Source organism: Danio aesculapii, chromosome 25 (assembly GCF_903798145.1).
Source record: "Danio aesculapii chromosome 25, fDanAes4.1, whole genome shotgun sequence".
In the NCBI taxonomy this organism is placed as follows: Eukaryota; Metazoa; Chordata; class Actinopteri; order Cypriniformes; family Danionidae; genus Danio; species Danio aesculapii.
In genome coordinates this window covers 26,584,003-26,597,448 of record NC_079459.1, presented here as the reverse complement: position 1 = coordinate 26,597,448, position 13,446 = coordinate 26,584,003, and the positions used below count along the sequence as shown (strand labels likewise).

The 13,446-nt window shown below is 36.4% G+C and overlaps 1 protein-coding gene across 11 annotated transcripts in view; it reads right to left on the bottom strand.

Moving 5' to 3' along the window:
- Positions 1 to 1,158: 1,158 nt before the first annotated feature.
- Positions 1,159 to 13,446, bottom strand: part of ppp6r3 (protein phosphatase 6, regulatory subunit 3) — a 30,338-nt gene continuing 18,050 nt past the window's right edge. For 7 of the 11 annotated variants that reach the window (XM_056451442.1, XM_056451446.1, XM_056451450.1 and 4 more), the window contains exons 20-26: positions 9,901 to 10,081; positions 8,730 to 8,827; positions 8,466 to 8,649; positions 8,107 to 8,124; positions 4,369 to 4,479; positions 1,986 to 2,069; positions 1,159 to 1,900 (exon numbers count right to left, since the gene is read on the bottom strand). In XM_056451442.1, coding sequence (XP_056307417.1) covers positions 1,849 to 1,900; positions 1,986 to 2,069; positions 4,369 to 4,479; positions 8,107 to 8,124; positions 8,466 to 8,649; positions 8,730 to 8,827; positions 9,901 to 10,081 — 728 coding nt within the window. In that variant the 3' untranslated portion in view covers positions 1,159 to 1,848. The remainder of the gene's footprint in view (positions 1,901 to 1,985; positions 2,070 to 4,368; positions 4,480 to 8,106; positions 8,125 to 8,465; positions 8,650 to 8,729; positions 8,828 to 9,900; positions 10,082 to 13,446) is intronic. The other 4 variants (XM_056451445.1, XM_056451447.1, XM_056451453.1 and 1 more) reach the window with 1 other exon arrangement.

The following is a 13,446-nucleotide window of genomic DNA, read 5'->3' as shown; positions in this document are numbered from 1 at the left end:
GGAGTAAACAAAAACAAAGACTGTGTATTTATATGCACCATTAAATGTGGTTATAAAGTCAATGGGGCAAAGCAGCCACCAACGGTTATTTAGGGATGAAAATTTAACAATGCATCAAAGCTAATGTTGTTACTAATCGTTCACATGTCTAAGTATTAAGCTGTAGAACGAAACGATACAAAAATAGTTTCATACCAGCAGCCATTAGATATTTAAATAAGGCATAGACTAAAGCAGAGGTATTTCGGTGACCTGTATATTTTAGATCGTTTTAAACATTTATTTTGGGGATGGGGGGGGGGGGGGGGGGGGATGGGCACTTGAAGTGATTATTCATTTATACTTTTTAAGTGCTTTTATGTTTTATGTCCTAATGTTTATTTGTTGTTGTTACTGTGTGAGTTCCTTTGTGTGGCACTGTTGTGAGATGAGGACTTTGGACTGCAAACCAAATCTACCTTCGGGTATAAATAAAGTAACCTAACCTAACCTAAGACCGATTAAAGGTAACAATTTTGTGTGTTTTTCAATCAGTGACATGGTTTATGAATTTGGCAATTAAAGAGTTAATATTTTGTAATTTATAAAAACATTTAGTAGTTTTGAGGCTGAGGCTGATTGTGCAAAAATATTAATGCAAAAAAATATATATATATTTATCTGATGCATTTGTACAGTGGATGTTTTCATCCCGAACATAACAAAAGGGTAGTAAACTTGAACAGTGCACAAGAGTTAAATGGTCAGGTTGAACATTAGATCAGGCCTTTTTTTCCCGGATGACGAACACGATTACGATTCACAAACAGAACTTTTTCCTTCTTGCTGGCACAGATAGCGTTTTATTACAAAAAAGAAAAAAAAAAAAGTCGATGCATGATCATTGTAGCATTACCAGGAACATGTGGCATTCCCATCACTCTTCAGGTAGAAAGGTTGACTCGTTTAGAGAGGAGAACAGTTATAAAAAGCTGGGCTGTTTTAATGCAGGCCCGCAGGTAAGAATCACTCCTACTAGCTACATGCAAACGGACACCCGTTTCTTTTTTCAGTCATTCACCCCAGATCTGCATTTCATCAAGGGAAGGGAGAGCATGTATGATACACACCATCTCTCTGAGAATAAATTAAGTTAAAAACTATACCAAAAAACGTCTGTTGTCCAAATCTTGCTCATGTTGAAAGGATACAAGAAACATTTACAAATAACAGCGGTGGCAAAATAAATGAATTCTGAATATCTCAAATCAGTTCCTCATAATATTAATAATAATAAAGACGTCAGAATAAAACAGACCAATTTAACATCGCCTCGCCTTCAGTTAGAAATTAAATACGTGTTGGGTTTTTCTTGTTGTTGTGCAAGAGGACAAAAATCCTATCAAAAAGACAGCTTATGTTTTGGTCACATTTCCAATCGGTGTATTTCATCTTTTCTTTTTTATCAATCCTCTGTTTCTGTATACATTTGTCTGTTATAAAATATTTGTTTTTTGTTTTATTCATACAATCATTAACTATAGCAACATTACTATTCACTTTTAAGTGGCAAGATGTCAGACAGATCACCTCATAAGAACAATAGTATATAAACAAATGCAAAAAAAAGATCATTAGAGTATGTTTCTCTTCATAACAGTTCAAATTTCTCTGTACAACTGTCTAATATGAATATTGCTGGTCCTGATCTGGTGGCGTCAGTGCAGTGCTGGAGTAATTCAGCAGCAGCAGCGGCGGTGTTGGTGGTGTTGTGTTTTTTATTCGATTTTTTTTTTTTTTTTAAATGGGGGCTCCAGTCTAGCACTGGTCTCTCCGGGTGTGTGTGCGGGACAGGAGTGGACTGACTCATCATGCTGGACCGTTCACTGCTGCCTCTGGGTTGGCCGTGCGCTGCTCTGATCTGTGTGGGTAAAAGGGGGGAGATGTTCAGTGTTTCTGGCAGAAGAGATGCACAGCTGGAAGATGCTGGAAAACATTGGGCTTACTTGGCTTCGTCCATTTCGGCCGCATCCTCGAGAGGACCATTTAGAGCTTCGCAAGGGGATTTTGCTTTCTCTAAGTGCTTTAGACTGTAAGGGGGGAAAAAGACAGCTTAGTGAATATATAAAGAAGCATTAAAAACTACAGCAGTGATGATGATGATGATGATAATAATAATAATAATAGGATATAAATAAAATGTCTGCATAATATCTAAAAAAAATTGTATTTAAAAATGTGATATATTGCTTATGTTAAATATATAATATAAATATTTTATTTAACCTTCCAACAGCTGTCAATAAATAAATTTAAAAAGGCAACAACAGGGGGAGCTATTACCTTTTTCATTTGACAATAGGCTTAAAAAAAAAACCCTAAATTTGGTTTTAATAGTAGCACACCTGTAACTTATATAAAAAAATAATATCTATCTATCTATCTATCTATCTATCTATCTATCTATCTATCTATCTATCTATCTATCTATCTATTCATTTCTATCTATCTATCCATCCATCCATCAATTTCTGTCCATCCATCCCTATCCATAAATTTCTATCTATCTATCTATCTATCTATCTATCTATCTATCTATCTATCTATCTATCTATCTATCTATCTATCTATCTATCTATCTATCTATCTATCTATCTATCCAGCCATCCATCTCTTTCTATCCATCCAGCCATCCATCTCTTTCTATCCATCCAGCCATCCATCTCTTTCTATCCATCCAGCCATCCATCTCTTTCTATCCATCCAGCCATCCATCTCTTTCTATCCATCCAGCCATCCATCTCTTTCTATCCATCCAGCCATCCATCTCTTTCTATCCATCCAGCCATCCATCTCTTTCTATCCATCCAGCCATCCATCTCTATCTATCCATCCAGCCATCCATCTCTATCTATCCATCCAGCCATCCATCTCTATCTATCTATCTATCTATCTATCTATCTATCTATCTATCTATCTATCTATCTATCTATCTATCTATCTATCTATCTATCTATCTATCTATCTATCTATCTATCTATCTATCTATCTATCTATCTATCTATCTCTAAAACTAAATAAAAGGCTTTTTTTTTTAATTTTTTTTTACAAACATTCAAATGTTGTATTTCAAAGCACAATAAAAGCAGTGTATTCCTGAAGTAGGCTTCTTCTACATTCAGACACTTTCATATGTTCTGTTTTAAACTGCATAACAATTATTATGGATGCAACAATACATTTTGGTTGTACGATTATATAGTCTGAAGAATAATCATGGTTTCACGGTTATCAAGTCTAATGTAAATTTAAGCTTTATATTAGCGAAGTATTTAAATGACCTGTTTTTATTATCTGCGTTCATACATGCATAATCATTTTAATAATTGGTCTGACATATGTTTTGTTTACATTGCACAGAAAGCCACACACAACTCTCACCACTACAGCATGAGATGTTTTTTACTTGGTGCGTCTGAAAGGCACGAGCACGTCGCTCCGCTTGCGCATGCATATTGTCATATATACTAATATTGGAAAAAAAAAAAAAACTTGTGCGCGGAAAAGACGCGATATGTGATATGAGCTCGGAACTTTAAACTAGCACACAGGTGGCTTAACTTTGTTAATCTGCAGCAGTTTTGTTTGTACAACAGAAACGCGGTGTTGAGAAGTCAAAGTATCCAAATGTTTTCGACTGCTCGCGCCACTCACTCACTTAATGTCAGGTGACCCACGCTCTGCGCAGCCTTTAACTGCAGCTCGTGCTGTATTGAACAGACGTACGTCACTTCATAACTATAGCGGCCGTTTTTCGACTGCACTAATTTATTTTTGATGTCTTGGTCACACTATTTGGAGAGCTGGAACAAGTTGCCTTCTCTGGAGCTCTCGATGGAAACGTTTGCTTTGTGTTTACCTTATGATTAATGCTGTTGCTCGTCTGCCCGTCTGAATGAGCGAGTTTTAGCTACTTTTAGCGTTCAGAAAAAACACCCGCGAAAAAACTCGACAAAGAGCAACATAAAAACCTACTGCCAGCCAGTGTTTTGGAAGTGTTATTGCAGAGCAACACAAACAGCACGCAGAAGTATAAATGCACAACTACGTGCAGGGCAGATGCCATGGGTCACGCCGATCATTCGACAGAAGTATAAATGCACAACTACGTGCAGGGCAGATGCCATGGGTCATGCCGATCATTCGATAGAAGTATAAATGCACAACTACGTGCAGGGCAGATGCCATGGGTCATGCCGATCATTCGACAGAAGTATAAATGCACAACTACGTGCAGGGCAGATGCCATGGGTCACGCCGATCATTCGACAGAAGTAAAAATCAGCTTTAACACTTTTTTAAATTGTTTACAATACAGTGAAGACTCACCCTGGTTTCTGACAGTTACTAGAAGGACAATTGCTCTTCTCCGCATCCCCACTCTCTGCAACAAACAACTTTGCAGAAGCGTCTTCAGAGGTAGACTGTTTCTCTTCCTCACTACAAGACGATCAGAGAAGACAGCACTTTAAAAACAGCTTTCATTGCAGTTCGCTTACAGAATTAAAACCCCCACTTTAAACCCCTTGACAACACATGCAGAATGGAATGAACCACACTAAAAGCAACAGGGCAAAACCAAAAAAAAAAAATCTAAATAAATGTTCTGAAATGGGGTTTGGCGGACAATAAGATGTGAGCAGAACGACGAACAGAGACGGGAGTGACTATTAACCACACAACAGACGATGAGCTGCTTTAGTATGTGAGTGCGAAATGATGGTGAAAATCATGCCAGCAGTCTTCACTTCTTGGGGTGGCATCAGTAAACTGATCAATTAGGAGTTTGATAACAACTACGGGTTCAATGGTGCACATATTTGTTGCCCACATTTATTTATATAGGAGCCTTTTTATTGTTATAGTTTGTTATGGTTTTAGACCACTGTATGTGAAGAGCTTGATCTGCATTTACAATTGTGGATTCTTGTTTTCCTCATCTAGATTGACATTGTTATTGTTTTCATTTAATCGTTTTTTATTATTATTATTTCTTAAAAACCACAACTGATCATTTAGACTTCTGCTTTATTATCTGTATATATTTGATTAATGTATCAACTAAAGTCTTGAAATTCAATATCAGCCAGCAGTTTTGTGTTTTTTAATAAGAAACAGCCCTCACCTTTTAAATTACATCCATAATAAATTAGGATTAGGGCTGGGCGATGTGGCCTTTAAAAAAAAAATAAATAAAATTCCAGACTTTTTCCCACAAAAATAGATCCATGTAGATCTACATTATAAAAGTGCTATAGAAACAAAAATGAATTGAATAGAGTTGAATATAAATGCATACAAGACTTTTATAATAATAATAATAACAACAACAACAACAACAACAACAACAACAACAATTACACCATTTTATGCAATTAATGTGAAAGTAAACTCATAAATATTGTTAAAAAGGGACCTTCTTCAAGATTTTATTTTAAAATGAACATTTGTTCATTTTTTTGTGCTATATCAATTTCTATAAAGTACTCACATTAGGCTAGTGGGTCACTGCATCTGGTACATTAGTCTAGTGCACTGAGCAGGTTTTGTCAGTGTTGATATTTACTCTAACGTCTTTGCAGCTGGGTCACGTAATTTATCCAGAAACAGCAACGTTGGATTCCAACATCAGATCGGTAACAATCATAGATATTTACAGTGTATATATATATATATATATATATTTAAGGGTAACCGTTCTTTTCATATGCACGTCTTCTCCAATAATTGTCTTATCCACTACATCTCACTGTGAGAAATACAATGTGTGGCGCGTAGTTTCAAATGCATTTGTCTTGTGGAGAATGAGAGTCCTGAATTATGCCGTTTTTTTTGGTGGGTGTGTTTGTGCACCCATGTTGTTTTTAATTTAATTTGATTTCCTAGGGCGCAACATTTCTCAGAGTTTTTCTCTGCTCACTGCATGTTGTTTGTGCGTTTCTATTGCAAATTCGGGACAGGAGCCCATAGAGGAGCATCACGTGTTAGGGTCAAAACCAATTTTCATTCAATCAAATGGACATGAAATTCACACTTGAGTTAATCAATAAAATAGTTTTAATGGCCCAGCCCTAATTAGGATATTACATGTCAGTCTCTGAAAAAATGTAATTTGCTGCCATCCGTTAAATAATTTATATTAATATTTTAAAAATGTTAATATTTTAAATCTGTTTAATGAAAGTGACGAGTGATGTCTCGTTATCGAATCAATTTAACAGATAAATCAGCATTTTTGAAGAATTTTTTGAACAAATATTTTAATGGTTGTTTGTTGCCACCTATAGGTGAGACATGGTTACTGCTACAATCTTAAAGCAGGGTTTCCGCAGGTTTCTTCAAGTGAAATTTAAGACTTTAAGACCCTTTTAGGACCATTAAGAATGATTTTTTTCAGACTTATACAGGGTTAAACACTAAGAACTTTTTCTAATGGCCCAGTGAATTCTGTCAATGCTTTTTTCTATTAATAAAAGATCATGTAAAGGGATGTGTTGCTTTAGTTTTCTTTCCTTGTTTAGGGAACTTGCTTTGGAGAATTTGCTGGCAAAATGTCAAATTGCTGTTGTGAATTGTATCTCTTTGCAATAAAAAGGTTTTGAGATGGATTATTGGGTGTCGGCTTGATTGGGTAGCTTTACTTACGCCCTGCTCACATTATGAGATTTCAGCCATGATTTTGTCATCTGAGACAAATTTGGGAAATGCTAAAAGATTCCTGAAATCCTAGGCTAAAATCTGTGATCTTTGATCATTGGTTTGACATGTTCACTGACAGCCGCTTAGTGCCCGTTGCGATCAGATTTTTCCTCTGATGAAGTTCTGGCAGAGTCAGAAGATTTCAGACACTTTCCTGCAGTGTGACAACAGCTGCGGTGAGAGTCTATCCAAGAACCAATAGGAGCTCCAAATTTGATGACGCAATCCATGCGTCAATTCAAATGACCGTGAGGAAATGTCAAAACAGTTTTTTTCTTTACAGTTTTATTACTGAGACATGCTGTGTGCAAAATTGCTGCTACAGATTGTTAACGTTTGCTTTGAGGAATCATTTCAGGACGAAGGATAGTGAAAGCGTCACGGGTGGGATGACGTTTAACTCTGGGGGCGTTTTTGTTCGTGTTTGGCACGTCTTCATTGTCGTTCAGTCTGACTTTATGACAGCTGAGATCTTACAGTGTGACATGGGAGCCATGTTCATGCTGTCTGACATGCTACAATCATTCAGCATTATAAAATATCGCACAGTGTGAGCCGGCCTTAAGACAGAAATTATGACCTTATAAAAATAATTCAAGACCTACAATACAATTTTTCAGTGAATTTAAGATTTTAAGACTTTAAGACCCTGCGGACACCCTGTAAAGTGACAAATATCTTTCAAACGACAACTTAATAATATGTTACTGTTTATCTGACCATTATACCAATACTTCTTTCCCAATTTAAATGAGTGTAGCAAAAATGATAAAGCTGATAGAAAGTCAACTGCTTTCTTTGAGTAAAAACTTACTAAACGTTTAGTAAACATATGCTAATCACTAACCTTTCAGAAAATTATGATCACGTGAGAGACTGAATTGAGATTACAATCTTTAAACGCTTAATTCTTCAGCTCAACAAGGTATATTTGATTCACTGTCACACCTCCAGTAACAATGATAACCTCCTCTGATGCCAGGAAGATCATATTATATTTCTAGACAAGTGAACGCCTACAGAGAAACATCATTTATCCTTAATTTAGCTCTGCAAAAGACTTGTAAAACCAAAGCACAGTAGATAACGAAGAGGAATTCCTTTGGAAAATATGGCCGGAAGTATTCGTGGATCACAATTAGCTCCATTTAAGGATGCACGGGGGCATTTCATGCTGTTAACACCAGCACATCTGATATTAACATGCAAATGGTGATGGATACATTGCGGTTTGAAAGAAAACAAACAAACATACGGACGAACAAACAAAACATGGTTACAAACCAAAACGCAATGTCTGACATGGAAGGGGGGGGGGAGAAAAACCCAAACAAAAACAAGACACGCCCCCTGATTGGCTGTACATACCGATACGATTTCAACACTCTGAAGCCACACGCACGCCAAAGAGAGAGAGGAAGCTCATGTTGTAAGAGTTGCAGTTCAAGAAGGACAGTTTGTTCTTTTTTTTTGGGTTCTCAAACAGACAAAACAGATGTTACAAAGCTCTGCATCTTAACAGCCCCCGTTTAAAAGGAAAAATAAATAAATAAATAAAAAAGAGAGAGCTCTGGGGTCTGGCTGGCTGTAGGTGCAGGAGGAACAGGAGGATAACGTGACAGGGAAAGATCAGGTCTACATGCAGAGTGAAGTGAAGCTTGTGTCTCAAAGGGGGAGAAGAGGAAGTGATTTGTGGCACTGCGCGAGTGAAAATCTGCAGGGCTTACCTTTTGAAAACAGCAGTTTCAGTTTTGGCGTCTACAGTAAGGCTGACCGTCTCCTTCATAGAGCCGTTGGTGACTGTTTCTGTGATGCGGTCACTGACAGGCTCTTCTTCGGGGTCTGAGGCGGCCCCTGTTTTCCCTCTGGGGGACGTGGGAGTGGTCTCGTTGGGAAGCCACTGATCTGCGTCTACACAATAAGAGGCTTTATTCTAACCTCTGTGTGTGCGTGTTGAAATTGACGTGTACGTTAAGAGGGTCTATTCTTACTTTCTTGCTGCATAGGCGCATTGACTCCGAGAGGGTCCACCGTCTCTATGCTGGTCTCCATGGCTACAGGGGAATTGCACCTCAAGGGATCCTTAGGGCTAAATAAAGGAGAAAAATGAACATTAATGAAGTTTCCACATTTACATGTTCAGAGCTGCATTACATATTTAGTTGTGTGTACAAGCAAGAAGTTTTATAATGTCCAATAAACTAATTATATTTAAATAAAACTTATAATTATTTTATTTGTATATGTCAAAACAGCAAGGATAACAAGCTTTAATGTCTTTTCTGTACATTAGATGTGTACAATGTGAATTTCACTTGGCGGCCATCTTTGAAACGCCTCTCGGGCAGTATGCTCAGGCATTCTGTTTGAATGGGGAAACGCCAAATTGTACAAAATTGCTTGTCAAGCTTACGATTGAATTTCATATTAGTAATCACCAATAAAATGAAACAACCGTCCCTTTAGTTTCATTTCTATACGTCTAAATCACTCAAAATCTGCAGAAACTCACGTCTGGTCCAAGCCCCTCCCCCAGAGTGTCATCAGTCTATAGCGATCGATGTTTGACTCTTGTACTAGTACTTGTACAAACTCATTGAATTACTCGTTACTGAAAAGAAGTATCGCCATTAGTATTGCTGTTTATTTATAGCGCCGGTATAATCCGGTATAATCCCCCTCCAATGACACATACAAAGGGAGAATGTAAATCGAAGTGTTTCTGCAGACGGTGCTTATAAATTGTGATTATAAAAAATAGAATTCATTAATTTTTACCATTAGAAACTGGCTATAATCACATACTGTTGCCACACAACTGCATTTAAACCCTTTATAAGTGATTTTGCATAATAGCTCGCCTTTAAAAGACACATCTTTGTATCACAGGGCAGGTCCAAAATACTAATTAATCATTGTAAAGAAAGTTGCTAAACCTAAGCATTTAAAATCACTTGATTTTACCTATTTGTCAGTGAGATCTTTCATCTAATCATCTAAAAAATATAATATACAACAATCTAAGACTATATACACTTAACATCTAAATATAGAACTTCTATTATCATATCAAACATTGGATTACAAATATTAATTTTAATATATAAATAGTTACATAACCCAATTCTATTCGTGGTTTATAAATATCAGCAATAATGATACCTGACAGGTGTGAAGCTGGAGAAGTCTGCCCAGCCTGTTTCTCCGTCTCCAGAGGCGTTTGGAGAGCTCCAGCCTGAAGATTCAGGCACTGAAGCCGTTGAGTTAGACACAGGTGCGCTGGGAGCCGTGGAGCTGCCTGTGTCCATTGGGATGTCGTCAAAATTTGCCGTCCATACGGTTCCTAAACCAAAGCAACAGAGAACAGGAATGTTTCATCTAAAGCAGTGTCCTCACGCATCACCGCTCCACATATTTAATGTTTTACAAATTTTGAATATGAACTGCACAGGATATTCCACCATAATTCCAGTTTAAAGAGTGTGTATACGCGTCACTCAACTGGCATTCTAGTGTGTGGTGTATGGATTTAAATTGCATTTATCTACAGTGGAATATTATGTTATGCTTCACACACTTATGTTATGCTTTACATGGACAAACACTCCGATTTTATGAGATTAAGACAGTAATATGATTAAGAGTTTTCCATGTAATTGAGTTGAACGACGCAAAATATGCAATATTTGCCTCATTTACGTCTCCCGCCTTTAGTGTGAACCCAGCAGTGACAGCCAATCAGAAAGGAGAAAACAGCACGCATGATGACATGAGGCGAAAATCTTCACCCTGGTCGAAGTTTTCAGAAAGGTTCGGTTTCAGGCAGCTAAAAAATATCAATGTTAGTGTGAACAGGGCCTAGAGAAACCATACGTGTCAATCCTCCCGTTTTTGCCAGGATTCTCTTGTATTTTACCATTCATCATCCTGTTTAAGTATTTTCCTGTATTTTTAATTTGTAAGTAACAAAAAAACAATCTCAAATGTGATATAACTGCAAAAGCTGCTCAAGAGAAGAATGCATTCGCTTTCTTTTGGCTTGAAAGCATGTTGAAATTATTACAACAACCGCATTCATTTTAATTCCATTAAAGCTATGCATCAATTGTCACCCTTCCTATGCAATCTCTAAATCAGTCATGTATCGATGCTGACAGGAAGACGTGCACTGTAGTGATAAAGACACTGTTCCCAGATCAGCTTTTCTACACGTGATTTGAAGAGGAGTGAAAGTGGACACTTTTGGATTTGGATGTGTTTGTAAACAGAAACACACTCATTAATATGTAAACATGTCTGTCCTGGCACGTTTTATTTTAAACACAAACAGTTTTGTCTTAAATGAGCACAAACATTTACAAAAGTAATTGAATAGATATGTGGATTCTTAAAATGACTCCACTGTTTAAACAAAACAGCGGATCAAAATGAGAGATTAGCTGCTCTTCACTAAATAACTACAGTAACTTTTAGCAATATTTAAATACAGTGAATAAAGGTGATAAGGCCATTGATTTTAATAGGTTAAACCTTATATTTTATTTTCAATATGTTCTAATGTTTGTTATGTATTGTAACATTTGAAGCTAATGTCCTCCCAATATTTGTAATGGTTTCAACTAGGCCGCTTTACAATTAAACTGCTTTGAATGAACAGATTGAGGAGTTTGAGGTCATTTTGGTAGTTCGACCTTTTTAAGACCATTAGGTATTAAATTTAAGACCTATATCACAATATCAAAAACTCGCATAAAGAGAAAATGCTAAAAATCACAAAAATCACAAAATTAGTGGTAAAATAAATGTATTCAAATTAAACAGTACTACAGACAGGTTAGGGCTGCTCGATTATGGAAAAAATCATAATCACGATTATTTTGGTCATAATTGTGATCACGATTATTCAAAACGATTACAGTTGAAGTCAAAATTATTCGCGCTTCTGTGAATTTTTTTTTTAATATAAATATTTCCCAAATTATGTTTCACAGAGGAATTTTTCACAGTATTTCCTATAATATTTTTTCTTCTGGAGAAAGGCTTAATTGTTTTATTTCGGCTAGAATCATCATAGCTGTCATCATAGCAAAAATAAAATAAATCAGTTATTAGAAACGAGTTATTAAATCTGTTGTTTAAACTGTGCTTTAAGCATCGTCACTGTAAGAAAAAAACTTTAGCTACAAAAGTTCTTCAGTCAAGAGCCGTGAATGATTTTCTCCATTTGTTGTTTGATTAATAATAAAAACAGGCGGCAGCAGAAAAATTGCGCGCTGTCACTTTAAGAATAGTGCGGCTCTGATATGGTTTCTCTTTCACATGTCTTTTGATTCTCAAATTGTTTGTTTATTACACAAATGAGGGTTAATATGAATAATCACTAAACACCGCGCTCTGACACAAATGTGCATGTATTTGACCATTAAAGCGCTCACATTAAGATGGCATAAGATGTGTGTGTTTTACTCGTCTCCGAGCCAGTCCGAGGCTAAGCGCGGCGCGCGCACACACACAAGAGCATGTGTTTTTTTGCGTCTTTAAAAATATGAATGTTGCGCATCCCGTGCTGCAAAAGTTGCATTACAGCACATGCTTTTAGTCATTTTCACATGGAACTGGAGCTTTGCAGAGGAACAAATGTGTACAACTGGAAAGGTTTTTTTTTTTAATCTCGATTAATGCTTTTTCATTATCATTTGAAGCCAAAATCGAAATCGGATATTTGATTAATTGCACAGCCCTAAGACAGGTTAGATGCACCATTGAACTACAGAAAAAACAAACAAACAAACATCTTAAGGCTGAATTTATACTTTTGCCTGTCGCCACATTGCACACCTCACGAAACGGACGAGGCTTTTATACTTGACACATTCGCCACTGAAATATTCTTTCAAATGACAGGGGGCGGTCAAAAGAAAGAGACAGAAAAATCAGACGAATAAACAGAGAAGTAGAAAGTTTCCGAAACTACGTCATATTATTAATATCAGTCAAGATTTTTAAACTAATTGTTTTTATATTATTTTTATAATTTATTATAGTGATTGTCATAACCATTCAAGATCTATTTAAATCAAACTTTGATGCATCACTTGCTTCAAGATAGTTCTACCTACTAAAGTTAAATATTAAATGGCAACAGAACATGGGTTGCTCTACAATTATATTTTTTTATTGTGGCAAAAAGCAAAAAAAAAAAAAAACTACACTCACTAAAAAATACTGACGTTTTTTATTTTATTTTGCCCACTCAACAATTCACACATTACTGTCTGGCTAGTTTCTGTCCTCTACTTATAAGCTAAAAAGGCAATAATGGTCCAACATTCCATTCCTAAAGTCTAGAAATTGGGCATCAGTAAACCGAGAGGTTCAAATATTCCTTTCCAGTTATCAAAGACATAATTTGTTACTTAATTTTAGTTTGTAACTTCTAAATTGTTTTAAATTCAAAATTGTAACATATACATCAGTGTAAAACCTATGACTGGTGGAAAAACATTCTGTAATATTAAAACCACCTGGGTCTCAATTTTTGCATGGCCTCTTTTTTGTTTTAACAAACTTATCCCTCAGGTTTTTCCAAACTTTTACAAAAACTTTCCTCCTTTCCCTTTGCCGAACTTTGTTTGACCGAGTTAAAAAAAAATTTGTGAGCTCCACCAGCTGAAATCATGTCGCGTGCACCCAAAGCGAACCTCCGCA